General features: G+C 40.1%; 1 protein-coding gene across 3 annotated transcripts in view; it reads left to right on the top strand.

Annotated features, from left to right (window-relative positions):
- ZC3H11A (zinc finger CCCH-type containing 11A) overlaps window positions 1-7,764 on the top strand; it is a 32,068-nt gene extending 24,304 nt beyond the window's left edge. For all 3 annotated transcript variants that reach the window (XM_070941530.1, XM_070941529.1, XM_070941531.1), the window contains 3 exons: window positions 10-179; window positions 623-678; window positions 5,901-7,764. In XM_070941530.1, coding sequence (XP_070797631.1) covers window positions 10-179; window positions 623-678; window positions 5,901-6,162 — 488 coding nt within the window. In that variant the 3' untranslated portion in view covers window positions 6,163-7,764. The remainder of the gene's footprint in view (window positions 1-9; window positions 180-622; window positions 679-5,900) is intronic.
- Window positions 7,765-15,968: the final 8,204 nt, after the last annotated feature.

The following is a 15,968-nucleotide window of genomic DNA, read 5'->3' as shown; positions in this document are numbered from 1 at the left end:
ATATTTCAGTCAAGCCCAAGATGAATGTGAAACCATCTGGAGTAAAACCCATTTCCCCAGCAAAGCAGACACAGAAGCGAAAAATATCAGAGTGTCATCCCTCTGTTGCTGCAGTGAAGCCCCTGAGCCCTATTGCAAACACAGAAATGAAAAAGTTTGCTTCTGAAAATACAGCTCTGGTAAGAAAACAGTTTCATTGTATACATGATGTACAATGACAATAAAAGCTGTTATTATTATTTACTTTATTCATTAAACATGAAACTCAGTCAACTGAACATTCAAAAATGCATCACAAATACCTATTATTATTATTATTATTATTATTATTATTATTATTATTATTATTATTGTATTGTGCTGCTAAAATTCTGATGATGAGGGCATTAGGTTGATTTATATATACTTTTCTATCTAATAGGAGTAGCAATTTTATGAGATGGGAGAGAGCACTTTTAGATCTAAACCTTTTCAGAGAGTTCTCCATTTATATTGATAGAATATGTATTATTTTGCATAAAAAAGAACAATGGAATGGAAGTCTAGGAGTAAAATAATTCTGCTGATAATGAACCTCACAGAGTGAGTTTATTTTTATTTTTTTAATTATTTTTTTTCCTAGGGAAGCACCCCAGATGTTTCAAAGGACAGTATGCCTAAGAGAGTGGATTATAACAGGTAATTATTTCTTTATAGCCATTTTGCACATGATTGGAATTTTCTCATAGAACAGCAGGACAAAGTGGAATGTTTACTTGGCATAAATTGGATCATATGATATTTAGGTTCTTTCCCTTCACATTTATGAGTAGGTATCTGGGTAATAGCCAAAGAAAGCAGATTGAGGAAAAATTGTGTAAGAATCTTGAATATACTCAGTCTGAAAAAATTTAGTAACTGGTTGCTAACTCTGAAAGTATTTGTCAAAGAAATATCTTTAATATATTACAAACATATTTTTAAAAATCAAATATAAGTAGCTAATAAGATTTTCTCCTAATGATTTCTGGTCCGTCATTGTGATAAAACAAATGTTTCTTTAAATCTGGCTATAGATTGGAAAGCATCATAAGCATCATGTGGATACTTCAAATTTCTTACAGAGAAATCTAACTTACTAATAGTTTTGAAGATGCACTGTGAGTTTGCAGATAACAAAGTTTAAAAGGCAAAAGTATTCTAAACCAGTTTGTAATTAATCTTGTAGGATTCCCAAGTCAACAGACCATGTATTTGTTTTTACAGTAATTTGTAGGTTATCTCTGATTTAAAACATTGGTAATATTTTGGTAGTTGTACAGTAACAAACATCCTGTGCTATCCTAATTGTTTCATTTGGTATCTGTTTTTGTAGTTTAGCCCTCTGTATCTGAAGACGAGACTTACCGTATTTTCCGGCGTATAAGACGACTTTTTAACACATGAAAATCTTCTCAAAAGTCGGGGGTCGTCTTATACGCCGGGTGTTGTTCTCTTGTAACCAGGCAGACCAGCCCGAAAGGCTCTGACGAACCTTAAATGGCTCTGGCGATCCAAACTTTGCCTGCTAATCAGGCAACTCAGCTGGGATCCCAGAGCCATGTAAAAGGAAAAACTTTTTTTCTTTTACATGGCTCTGGCGATCCAAGCTCTGACGATCCCAGCTGCGTTGCCTGCTAATCAGGCAACGCAGCTGGAATCGCCAGAGCCATGTAAAAGGAAAAAAGTTTTTTCCTTTTACATGGCTGGCGATCCAAGTTCTGACGATCCCAGCTGAGTTGCCTGCTAATCAGGCAACGCAGCTGGGATTGCCAGAGCCATGTAAAAGGAAAAAAGTTTTCCCCCTCCAGCTTGCTTACCTTAGCTGCTAGTCGCAACGCTTGCCTTGCTTTGCTTGTCTGAATCCATTCCATCAGCAAGCCACTCCCTGCCTGCAATCAAGCAGGCAGGGAGTTGTGGACTTCAACTCCCAGAATTCCTCAGCCAGCAAAGCAAAGTTGGCTGAGGAATTCTGGGAGTTGAAGTCTACAAGTCTTAAAGTTGCCAAGGTTGGAGACTCCTGTTCTATTGGGTAAGTTTTTTCCCCTTCGGGAGCTTTAAAAAAAATAGTTAATTGGGTTTTTTTTTAGTTGTTCTTTTTTAGACCTAGCCATTTAAAGTTTAGGAAGTTTTAAATTTAGTTTCATATAAAAATAAAATAAAATAAAATAATATTTGTGCAGCTTTCTGAGATTTAGTATGTTTCTGTAATGTTTCACTCTAACTACACAAACACACAAAATCTCACAAAGCTGTATGTGGAATTTTGTGTGTGTAAAGTGTGAAAGTTGGGTTTTTGGGCTTTTTTTTTTTTTTTAATTTGATTTATATGCCACCCTTCTCCGGAGACTCAGGGCGGCTTACAATGTGCTCAGCAATAGCCTTCATCCTTTTGTATATTTATACAAAGTCAGCTTATTGCCCCCACAACTGGGTCCTCAATTTACCTATCTTAGAAAGGATGGAAGGCTGAGTCAACCTTGGTGAGATTCGAACCTGCAGTAATTGCAGGCAGCTGGTCTTAATAACCAGCTTAATAACAGGGTGCCTTAGACCACTGTACTACCAAGGCTCTTCTTGTGGCTGTGTGAGGTTCCTGCTTGTTGCAGGGGCCATTTTGGGTCTAGCACAGCTGCTTTTACATTGGGTGAACCAGTTGTGTTGTGTTGTGTTGTGTATGTGTAAAGTGTGAAAGTTGTTTTTTTGGGCTTTTTGTGCCTGTGTGAGGTTCCTGCTTGTTACAGGGGCCATTTTGGGTCTAGCACAGCTGCTTTTACATTGTGGGTGAGCCAGTTGATGTTTTTTAATTTTTATTTGGTGTGCGTTGGAAGAGGGGTAGTCTTGTATGGCGAGTATAGCCCAAACCCTATATTTTAACAGGAAAAGTTGGGGGTTGTCTTATACACCCAGTCGTCTTATACGCCGGAAAATACGGTACTAAAGAATTAAAGTAATTACATTAGACTTTCAAAGTGCTACAAGATGTTATGCTGTTTTTATTATATATGATATGCCCATAGGAATCTAATCTTTTCTGTGTATTATATACTGCTCAACTTAAATTAATATGAACATTTAAAAGCAGTAGGCTATGTAGTGGAAAAACATCCATACAAACTGTTTACTGCCAACATTGTAGTAATATCTAACAGCACTTTTGTAGAATTATAGAGTTAGAAGATACATTAGATAAACGCAGCGAAATGTAGCTATTTTGCTGTTCTTATTGCGTCATCAGATAATCGCTCGGCCGCCCTCTTTAGGGCGCCCTCTTTAGCCCTCTTCCTGCTCCATCAGGAAGCGCGGGAGGACCCCTTGGAGGGTAGAGCCGAGGATTTTGTTCAGTATCTGTATGACAAAATCACTCAGATTCGGGAAGATTTGGACTCCGACTGGGTAGTCTCAGGGGGAGAGACAGGGGCAGGTCTTGAGAATGTTATCTGGGATGAGTTTGATCCTGTGACCCCTGAGGAGGTGGACAGGATTCTGGGTAGACTGAACGCGACCACTTGTTTATTGGACCCGTGTCCTTCCTGGTTAGTACTGGCTTCCCGGGAAGTGACACGAGGCTGGCTCCAGGGGATTATAAACGCTTCGCTGGGTGAAGGTGACTTTCCCGCCGCCTTGAAAGAGGCGGTGGTGAGGCCTCTCCTCAAGAAGCCTTCCCTGGACCAGGCAATGTTGGTAAATTATCGTCCGATCTCCAACCTTCGCTTCGTGGCGAAGGTTGTTGAGGGTGTGGTTGCGCAACAGCTCCCCCAGCACCTGGATGAAACGACGTATCTGGATCCGTTCCAGTCAGGCTTCAGGCCTGGGTACAGCACGGAAACAGCATTGGTCGCGTTGGTTGATGATCTCTGGAGGGCTCGGGACAGGGGATGCTCCTCTGTCCTGGTCCTGTTAGATCTCTCAGCGGCTTTTGATACCATCGACTATGGTATCATGCTACACCGGTTGGAAGAGTTAGGGGTGGGAGGCACTGTGTTGCGGTGGTTCTCCTCCTTTCTCTCTGACCGGTCGCAGTCTGTGTTGACAGGGGGACAGAGGTCGACCCCGAGGCCCCTCATATGTGGGGTGCCACAAGGGTCGGTCCTCTCGCCTCTCCTGTTCAACATTTATGTGAAGCCGCTGGGCGAGATCATCCGTGGTTTCGGGGTGGAGTACCATCAGTACGCTGACGACACCCAGCTGTACATCTCCACTCCGGATCACCCCAACGATGCCCTTGAAGTGATGTCCCGGTACCTGGAGGCCGTACGGATCTGGATGGGGAGGAACAGGCTCAGGCTCAACCCATCCAAGACCGAGTGGCTGTGGTTTCCGACGTCCCGATATAGTCAGTTGACGCCATCACTGACTATTGGGGGCGAATCATTGGCCCCCACGGAGAGGGCTCGCAACTTGGGCGTCCTCCTGGATTCACGGCTGTCTTTAGAAGAGCACTTGACAGCCATGACCGGGAGGATTTTTCATCAGGTTTGCCTGATTCGCCAGTTGCGTCCCTTTCTGGATCGGGACTCGTTACGCACGGTCACTCATGCCCTTGTCACCTCCCGCCTGGACTATTGCAACGCTCTCTACATGGGGCTCCCCTTGAGCACCCGGAGGCTCCAACTGGTGCAGAGTGCGGCCGCGCGGGTGGTAATGGGAGCGACATGGCGTTCCCATGTAACACCCCTGTGCGAGCTGCACTGGCTCCCGGGTGCGCTTCAAGGTTTTGGTTATCACCTTTAAAGCGCTCCATGGCTTAGGACCTGGGTACTTGCGGGACCACCTACTACCACCAATAGCCTCCCACCAGCCGGTACGCTCCCATAGAGAGGGGCTCCTCCGGGTGCAGTCAGCCAAACAATGCCGACTGGCGGCCCCCAGGGGGAGAGCCTTCTCTGTGGGGGCACCTACTATCTGGAACGAGCTCCCCCCAGAGATACGGAGGATCCCGGATCTGCGCACCTTCTGCCGCGCTTTAAAGACCTTACTATTTCACCAGGCGGGCCTGGCCTAATTTTCTCCCTCTTTTATAAAAGATTTTTAATTTTTAAATATCTTTTAGTATTTTATACATTCAATTTTAAATTGGTTTTAAAAGTTTGGGGTTTTAAATTTGTCGGGGCCAAAATTATTTAATTTGATTTTATTCTACTTTTAAATTTTGTATGTATGTGTTTTATTGTTTGGCTGTGCACCGCCCTGAGTCCTTCGGGAGTAGGGCGGTATAGAAATCAAATAAAATAAATAAATAAATAAATTAGAGATCATCTAGTCCAAACCTCTTCAGTGCAGAATTTGGTAGAGTATTTCTGACAGGTACCATCTAGCCCATGGGTGTCAAACTCGTGGCGTCACGTTGCCGTCATGTGATGTTTGAGATGTTTTCCCTTCACAGAGCTGCGGTGAGTGTGGCCTGCATGTGACACATCCGGCCCGCGGGCTGCCAGTTTGACACCCCTGATCTAGCCTCTGTTTGAAGATGTCCATCAAAACAGAATTCATTATCTTATGGGATAGCATGTTGTATCGGCTGATAGCTAATGTACCAGAAAATTCTTCCTGATTTTTAGCCTGAATTACCTCCTTATAGATTTAACACTTTGGCTCTGGGGCAATACAGATTAAGTCTAATCCCTTACTACATGCCATAAAATAGAGGCCCTCTTTTTTCCTTCTAGTCTGCACATCCTGGGCTTGTTATATGGCCTAGATACTACCACAACATAATTTGTACTTTACCTACCTCTATTCTGCCTATAGTTAATTTATGTCTATGGTTCAGCCCCACACCATTTTACTTGAACTGAAAATCCTGCAAAGGTTTACACATGATGTCTGTTTTCTACTTGAAGATGTATAATTGTTTTGTTTTTTTCCCTCTCTTTGTGAAGCTCTGAACTGTACCTGGAAAACCAGGTAGCCTCCACGTTGCAAGCAGAGATAGCAAACCCAAGTTCTTCCCGTGCAGCAGTAGCAAAGACCCGCAGACTGAGCTCAACAGGAAGTGGGAAGATTCAATCTTCAGTTGAAGATGACTTTGATAAGCTGATTTGGGAAATCTCAGGAGGCAAATTGGAAGCAGAGATTGATTTAGATCCAGGAAAAGATGAGGATGAGCTCCTGCTTGAACTCTCTGAGATGATTGACAGTTGATTTGCTACACAGCTTCATTTTGAGAGAAAATAAAAGCTATATGTTTTGTTGGATTACCCTTTCTAGTAGAAGAGTTATGACAAGTCTTAAAGCACACTTGAAACTGCTTGAAGAACTTGGCTGCTTTAGTTTATTTTGAATTACCCTGCTGGTCAGAGATATGTCCCAACTATTGCCCATTTAAAACATTTTCAGAATGAAACCATGAACATTTCATCTAGAGAAGATCCAAGACCTACCCATAATTCTACATAGCAACTCTTTTTCATCAATATATTTTCTACTGAATTGTCATATCTGTTTTTCAGCTGTGTGGCTCGTAATTTCTGTGTATTTCACAGCTTCCTTTTGCTTTTGGGGGTTATTTCTGCAGTTTTGAGTCACTTTTTGGGTTATGTAAATTTAAAAAAAAATCTAAAAATGGCAGAACTATTTATAATGCAGAGGAAAGGAAAATAAACTTGGACCAAGCCTACTACATGTGGAACTTCTATCCTTATACTGTTGAAAATGAAGCAACATTTATATAGAAGATGGAATAGCACATTTTATTCTCATCCCACTCATCTTGTGCCACTTTGACTGGTTTCATCTAGCATATAGAAATTCATGGCGAAAGTTACGCCTCCTTTCTAATTTATTCATTTGAGAGAGAATTAAAAGCTTGCCCTTAAAAGATGTGCAAAATTTATTCAAAGAGTTTTTTTTACTCTGAATGGAGAGTATGATGGCCTGTACTGTTGGTGCTGCATGGGTCATTTTAAGACAACCTTTGGACTGTTGCCCTCTGACATCTGAAACAGTCTGAGATATCTCTACCAGTTGCTCACTTAACAGGATTTTTTCCATAACATTATTTTCATCCACATATCGACGTTGCATATTCTGAATTTTCTCATGGACTCAGCTATGGCCAAATGAAGATTTAGGAATATTGTGTATCCTGCAATTCTTGTATTTTGTATGATATTTTTTCCATTCTTAATACTATTGTTTTTAATTAGTTTAATTACCCCAATCCTGCCAGTTACAATTGATGGTTAATAATGCAGGATGTATTTTTTGTTTATATTCCTAGCCACGGGGGTGGGGGGATGGGGGTGGTTGCTTGATTCTAATGTAAATATATTAAGCTTTATAAGCAAGAGGGAGGGGGAGCTGTGCTTTGCCAATTCAGTTTGAAGTATTGCCTCTAGGGGGGAAAATGGCGCAAAAGGACATAAATATTTTTAAAAAGGCATCCCTGAGTGAACTGTTTGTCTTCACATTGCTCCCAAGAAGTTAGAAATAATTCTTCAGCAAACTGAAAGGCAATAGAATTTTTAGCTGATTGTAAACGGAAACTAGCAGGCGTCTGAGACGGAAACAATTGTGAAAGAATTCTCTATGTTGTTGCAGGTGTTCTAGTTTGCTTAAGCAGAATCTTCTGTTTGAGGTCAGGTTTTTTCCCTTTTCTCTCTTCTGCATAAGAGAATTCCATTGAGTTTTTACATACTCTATTTTTTCTGTACATATTTCTATTTAAATCATTGTATCTGATATTGTTAAAACAGTTCAATAAAATAATTTGTGTTTTAAATAAAGCTAATGTAAGAAAAAAAATTGTGTTGTTCCTATATGATGGTAGAACATACCATAATTTAGTGGAACTTGTTAGAGTAGGCTTAACTAGAGTTTGGTAAATCATAGTTCAACATTGAGAATTTAGGCATTGCTATGGCATATTCTATGAAGTGGGTCATCACCTTAAATCATATGTTTGGCTATCTTGTTTTGTGAACACAATAATTCGTTAATCAGGATAGAAGGTTTAATGTCTTTGTGGTATAAATGCTAACAATAGGGTTCTAGTGACAAAAATACCAAGGATGTCCTATGATAATTTTATTCTGCAGGTGTTAAACTTTACCAGACAATAACTATCTTGATGGTATACTTTGAGCCTCTATTGTTAACTTTAAAGTGCTTACTAAGTGAAGAAAAGTATTTTATGTGCAACTATATTTGCATAACTTTAACATAGTTAACCTAATACAAATTTTCTAGCTGTATGACTCTTTCATACGATGTATATTTTTAGTCCCTGAGACTACAAGAGAACTTCTAGGATTAGAACTGAAAATTTGGTACAGGGAAAACATAGGAAGAGCAGTAGAGGCAGGGATAATTAGGAAGTAAGTGCAGAATATATAGTTAGAAAAAGCTACACTCTGGTTTTGAAACTTCACCTCTTTTCTCCAAAAGCGGAAAGGAAATTACAATTTATTAGAGGGTTATGTCCTTTTTTCCACTTTCTTGTGGTCATTCTGTAAAGTCATCTTGCATCACTAACCTACAAAGGCCAAAACTTGTTCTGCTTTTTACATGTATCAGATATTCCATATTTTTTAGAATACTTTTCATTTACATTAATCCAAACAATTCTCACTTCATATTTTTACACTATGTGGTTGTTGAAGCCTGGATGAAGAAACAAAAGGCAAAGTATTTAACTGAATATGTATTTAAAATGTAATACTGTTCATGTGAAGTGGCAGTTCAGCATTTGAGTAACAATGGGATTTTGTACCAATGAGTTACAACTTTCACCTATAAACCAATTGGGGAGAAAGATGTAGCATTTCCAGATAATATTCAGGCAAATGATGGGATTATTCAACTAAAAGGTGATAAAAGACTACATTTATTGCTGACTGAAAGTCTCTTAGGATTTTTTGCATAAAAATGAAAAAAATAAACTTGTTTGGACAGGATAAATTGTAGAAATAGAGTAATGTAACTTTAGAGAGAGAGGTTAACATGTTTTACTTAAAACTGTTGTGAATATTGAATGCCACTTTATACTTATAGTATATAGAATAGAATAGAAATTTTAATGTTACATGAGGCTGCCTTCTCAGACAGTTGAATTTTGCAGCCGGTTATAACTTTTTCAGTATGAGCTTTTGTCTTGTGAAATATTTTCTAGTTTGCAAGCACCTGACTTCATGTCCATTATTTCATTTTCTGTTTTATGCCAAACAGTTCATGAATGTCAACCTGAGAATGGTACCAGGCTAGAAACCAGGAGACCAGAAGTCCTATCTTAGCTGCTGTATATAAGCCAACTAGGTGACTTTGGGCCAGTTACTCTCTCAGCCCAACCCACCTCACAGGATTGTTGTGGGGAAGGAAGTAGTATTAGGTATGTTCTCCGCCTTGAGTTATTTACAAAAATGATAAAGGCAGGGTATAGGTAATTCTATTCCTATATACCAGAGGAGCACCTAGCCCCTAAATGATATGCTTGGAGGACAAGCATTGTAAGACAGTCACCTAACTCACCAGGCTCAAGGTTGACTCAGCCTTTCATCCTTCTAAGGTAGGTAAATTGAGGACCCAGTTTGTGGGGGCAATAAGCTGACTTTGTATAAATATAGGTGAAACTCGAAAAATTAGAATATGGTGCAAAAGTTCATTTATTTCAGTAATGCAACTTAAAAGGTGAAACTAATATATGAGACTCTACATGTAAAGCGAGATAGTTCAAGCCTTGATTTGTCATACTTTTGATGATTATGGCTTACAGCTCATGAAAACCCCAAATTCACAATCTCAGAAAATTAGAATATTGTGAAAAGGTTCAATATTCTAGGCTCAAAGTGTCCCACTCTAATCAGCTAAGTAAGCCATAACACCTCCAAAGGGTTCCTGAGCCTTTAAATGGTCTCTCAGTCTGGTTCAGTAGGAATCACAATCATGGGAAAGATTGCTGACCTGACAGTTGTGCAGAAAACCATCATTGACACCCTCCATAAGGAGGGAAAGCCACAAAAGGTAATTGCAAAAGACGTTGGATGTTCCCAAAGTGCTGTATCAAAGCACATTAATAGAAAGTTATGTAGAAGGGAAAAGTGTGGAAGAAAAAGGTACACAAGCAGCAGGGATGACCGCAGTCTGGAGAGGATTGTCAGGATTGTCATTCAAAAGTGTTAGGGACTTTCACAAGGAGTGGACAGAGGCTGAAGTCAGTGCATCAAGAGCCACCACACAGACGGATCCTGGACATGGGCTTCAAATATCGTATTCTTCATCAAGCCACTCCTGAACAACGTCAGAAGCGTCTTACCTGGGCTAAAGACAAAAAGAACTGGTCTGTTGCTCAGTGGTCCAAAGTCCTCTTTTCTGATGAGAGCAACTTTTGCATCTCATTTGGAAACCAAGGACCCAGTCTGGAGGAAGAATGGAGAGGCACACACTGCAAGATGCTTGAAGTCCAGTGTGAAGTTTCCACAGTCTGTGTTGATTTGGGGAGCCATGTCATCTGCTGGTGTTGGTCCACTGTGCTTCATTAAGTCCAGGGTCAACGCAGCAGTCTACCAGGAGATTTTGGAGCACTTCATGCTTCCTTCCGCAGACGAGCTTTATGGGGATGCTGACTTCATTTTCCAGCAGAACTTGGCACCTGCCCACACTGCCAAAAGTACCAAAACCTGGTTCAATGACCAAGGGATTACTGTGCTTGATTGGCCAGCAAACTCACCTGACCTGAACCCCATAGAGAATCTATGGGGCATTGCCAAGAGAAAGATGAGAGACATGAGACCAAACAATGCAGAAGAGCTGAAGGCCGCTATTGAAGCATCCCGGTCTTCCATAACACCTCAGCAGTGCCACAGGCTGATAGCATCCATGCCACGCCACATTGAGGCAGTAATTGATGCAAAAAGGGCCCAAACCAAGTATTGGGTACATATGCATGCTTATACTTTTCAGAGGTCCGATATTGTTCTATGTACAATCCTTGTTTTATTGATTTCATGTAATATTCTAATTTTCTGAGATTGTGAATTTGGGGTTTTCATGAGCTGTAAGCCATAATCATTAAAATTATGACAAATCAAGGCTTGAACTATCTTGCTTTGCATGTAATGAGTCTATCTCATATATTAGTTTCACCTTTTAAATTGCATTACTGAAATAAATGAACTTTTGCACGATATTCTAATTTTTCGAGTTTCACCTGTATACAAAAGTATGAAGGCTATTGCTTAACGCATTGTAAGCCGCCCTGAGTCTCCGGAGAAGGGCGGCATATAAATCAAATTTAAAAAAAAAAAAAAGAGATAAAACCAGAATTAAGCTGCAGTTGTATCCAAATGGCAAATCTTTTGACACAATTTTTTTTGATACACCAGTGTTCAACAACATTCAGTAACTATTCTTCAAAGCACACCCAGTTCTCACACAATTTTTGTAGGCTGTGGAGGCCACACAACAATGGGGGTTGCTGTCAGACCTGCTCCAATCTGATCCCTTAGGAAAGAGAGATCCTCGACTCCATTGGGTTGAAGCAAAAGGTTCTTTCATGAAAAAAATGTTGGCTGCAGTAAGGTCAAGCTAGCTCTGGATTTAGCATGCTCAAAAGATACAGAAAGGTTTCCCTTCATCCCAATCCTCCTCCCCTCCACCCCCCCCAGTGACCAGTCCGTCTTCAGCCAATCGGAATTTGCAGAGATGTTTTGAGACCGCTGAGATGTTTTGAGGTAATAGGCATTCTTTCTCAGGGTGCCTGACCTTGGATTCCGGTGCAAACTGATGAAGAGCTTCTCTGGTCTTCATCACCTGTCATTCCCCCCTCCCTAGTTCCCATCAGGTACACACACAGCTTTATTGCCCATTTATCCTATACCACTCCCTCCCTTTCTAGCCTTTGGTGGCAGGAGGCCTGTGAGGTGCCAAGCTGTGCTTGGCAGACCTGACAGTGCTCTTGTGAGACCTCCAGATCCTTCCAAAATCCTGTGAGAGGACTGTGCCCTTGTGTGGCTTCCAGTCTGAAAATTGCATGAGAATGGGGCATGCTTTTGGAGGCTGCAGAGGCCATGGAAGAGCATGATCCAAAGCTTCTCCAAGGCCTTGTGCTTACCTGGGAGCAGTCTTGAGTAGGCCACGGGGTGCGGGGTAGGGGGCTGTCAACAGAAAGAGACCACCAGCTGAAGATAAATGACATGTGACAGATCCTGGGGAGTGCTGGGTTGTGGGGGAAATTGTGCTTGGGAAAAATGGAAGGCAGCCTTTTTGAGTAGCAGCTAGAACTGAAGTTGAGGCCTAGGCCTTTACTTTAGGCCCAGCCTCAGCCCTGATGGGTAAATTTTTGACACTGTTTCATAATGCTTAATTGATAACCATTCATTTGGTGACTGAAGTTATGATGGTACTGACTGAGGTCGCTTATGTCCAATCCTCAAAATTATAGCCATTGCAGCATTGCCATGGACCTTCATTGCCAGCTTTCAACAATCAGTCCGCAGGGAAACTGGCAAAACACAAATGGTAGATCATGTGATGTGCCTAATGAACATAAGGAATTCACTTAATGACTACAATTGTAACCGCCAGCATTGCTGTTCTAAGCTGGCATGGGCAAGTTGCACTTTAAGTCACTTAGAATTGGAGGTCCTGATCCCAATTACTATTATACTACTGGATGTCCTAAAGCTACAATTCAAGCAGTAACTTTTGGAGTGCTTCTGGAAGCTGTAGCTAAGATTCGGTTTCCTCTATCATGCTTGGGCATAGATTGTGCTATTATAATTTCAAAAGGTTTATACTGGGAGAATGACACAAGCCATGGCACAAGCCAATTTATAGAACGTATTTTAAAAATGTAGTAGGGTCAGCAGAGTAGGTTGCAGGCAATTGTTCATTTTACCACTGAATGCAATTTTATGTTGCCCAAGTTGAGATCAAAAATATACTAGCTAAATTAGATTCACAGCACTTCAGAGACTCCTAGGCCCTGAAAACAAGTCAGAAGATAGCTGCATATCCTAAATGAATTTCTGCCTTGCGGCCATGCTCCATACTTCTTGTGTTGCAAGGGTAAGATTCTCCTTACTGGGTTTTTCAGCCCGTGTGGGATCACCTCCAACTGTATCATAGAATGGTCTATCATCTAGGTCATTATTCAACTTTCATAAGCATAGTTCTTCCCGATTTAACTCTGAAGTCTATCCTTACTTGGAGTTCTGTATATAACAGCAGCATTTGAAATCCTCTTCCTCACATTGTAAGAATATACTGGGAAGATTAAAGTATTTCCTTCCACATTAGGCACTGATATATTCTTCATTTTGTGCTTTTTCAGTTTGTATGCGTTGACTTAACCTTCCACTGAGTGATTTATGCAGGCCCACCACCTTGCTTCAACTAATCCTTGCATTATAAATGAAATATTGAACAGATTTCCGATATATTCCAATATACCTGGCTCCCCAACCTGGCTCCCATCCTGATGTGTGGATTTTAGTTCTCAAAATTGCTGGCCAGTATGACCATTGTTCAGAATTTTGTGAGCCGAAGTAATCAGAGCAAGTACCTATGTACTTAGCTTTGGCACTGAAACCAAATAACTGCTCAGTTCCAAAACTATTTGATACTTGTTCTTTTTTAATGCTCTTTTAATAACCACATCTAGTAAAGAATCTTTTCTTGCCTTCCTTTTAGCAGGAAAGATAAACAATCCAATATAAAAGGGATTCCTTATGAGCCCATCTAGTATGTGGAGCCAACTGAAGTCTAATACATCTAAAGAAAACTAGGTTAAGGGAAAAAAAACATTGTGAAAGGACACACTAGATACATACAGCACTATCCTGTAATTTGGAATGAGACTTCCCACATCCCAAATTGTGAACCACAAATATGCACATTTTTGGAACAAGGGATTAAGGAGAAGAATCAGCCATCAGAGCAGAGGTTGGATACATCCAGAAACCAGGAACATACCAGGAAGTGAGAAAGAAATGGGCTTCATTTTTTGTATCTTTTTATTTACAATATTAAAAAATGCTTGCCCATAAATGGATGGCCTCACAAGTTCAGTCTGGATTTGTCAATGATACACTGTGCAGGACCAAATGACAATGACAGACATCAAGGACAGAGGCAGCAAATACTTGGCACTGATATCTATTGAGGCTTTGCTCAGTTTCACCTTTATTCATAATTATTATTCATTTATGTCACAAATTGAGGCAGTGCAACGATCCACTTGGTCCAATTTTTGTTTAAAAGTAGGCAAATTAATAGCCTGAACAAGGCATTACAATACCATTTTCTAAAAATTTATATCAGCCAATCAATGAAACAGGTTGGAAAGTTGAATTTAGCTAATGGCAAGGCCGAAAAGCAGCTAACAAATTAGCCAAAAAATAAACAAGAAATGATTTTGTTTTCTCAAAGGATGAGAAATGATTCTGCAAAAGTGAAGATCAAGAGAAACACTAAGGCCAGTGCAAGATATTGCAGTTTTACTTACTTGGATCTAGTTTTAATTTTGTCTGCTGAAACCAATTAACTCAAAAAACATACATTGGCATTTAATATGATTTGGATATTTTCTTACTAACTCCTCAGAACTCTTCTTTCACTCCTGCATTTTGCTGTTTTTCAATACCAACTCACAAAGGATTATTTTAAAAAAACACATAACCCCTTCCACATTAATATTTTAAAGTTTATTTAACTGATTCAAAGGCATATCCTTCTGATGGGAATTAATCAAGGAGTGAAGCAACTTATAAATAAGGAGAAATTTCCTGATAGAACAATTAACCAGTGGAATGGCTTGCCTTCAGAAGCTGAGTGCTCCATCTCTGGAGATTTTTAAGAAGAGATTGGACAGTCATTTGTCTGAAATGGTATAGGGTCTCCCATTTGACCAGAGGGTTGGGCTAGAAGACCACCAAGGTCTCTTCCAACTCTATTATTCTGTTATTCTTTTAAAATAGATGTCTGTTTGTGAACTGTCTGTGTATGCTTTATCTTTCAATGGCTCTTTTCAGGCATTTGGGAATACATGGCATCTACACAAGGCAAGATAGGAAGAGCAGTAGCTCTGCCCCTTCCAATCATGATCAATCTCTCATCCATTTGACAGAAACTGCTTATGCTATCTCTTGGAGGCTCTTCTTGCAATTTAGAAATTGGATTTCTTCAGAATAGTAATTCAGAGTGCCTCTTCTGATATAGAAGGCTCTGGTAATACAGAAAACCTCAGGATTTGTTGAGCAAAATAGAATGGTAAAGAAGGAAAATTCTATCTGTAATGCTACCAAATGTGTAAAACTTTAAGAGGTTGATTAGTATATATCCATTTATCCGTATGGAGTTATTCAAGAGTACATCTATTTCTTTCCCTCTCTCAGAAATCTGAGTCCAACTATGGTATACTAGGATTGGTTGGGACCCCAATATCTTGATACTTTTTTTTAATCGTGCAATTCAAAGAACAGTAATTGCAAATAGGTAGTGTTATCAAATCTGCAGAAGACAGATCAGCATACCAAGGCAGTGGTGGGCTGGTTGGAAGGCACAAAAATGGCAGCTTTCACATCTGATAAAACTATGGCATGTAAAAGAGCATCAATGACATAGAAACGAATAACCACAGAACACGTTCACTACAGATAACAGATGATTGTCACGTGAATTTTAATTTGGTTGTGTGTGGCAACATAGAAAAGACACCTAGGAATGCAGAGCAATGCAGCCAGTTTGAATAACCATATCATGTTTAAATTTACTTGATGTTTTTGGAAGCAAAGATAACTTTGGTGACATTTATATGCCATGCTGTATTTTAGTAAGGGCGTTTCATTCAGACTTTATCAGAAATGGATATCATGGATGAGAAGAAACTCAGGATTCTCTGGAAATCCCTAGAAAGTTTTGCAATTTCTATAAATATTTTGCCCTATTTAGAAATTGTGTTCCTAGTTTCAAAGAGAGCAGACTTCTGTGTTATGCTATCCGATTCATTTGAC

This window comes from Pituophis catenifer, unplaced genomic scaffold (genome assembly GCF_029215685.1).
Source record: "Pituophis catenifer annectens isolate HBS135680 unplaced genomic scaffold, rPitCat1.0.hap2 SCAF_3, whole genome shotgun sequence".
In the NCBI taxonomy this organism is placed as follows: domain Eukaryota; kingdom Metazoa; phylum Chordata; class Lepidosauria; order Squamata; family Colubridae; genus Pituophis; species Pituophis catenifer.
This window is presented reverse-complemented; position numbering and strand designations above follow the sequence as displayed.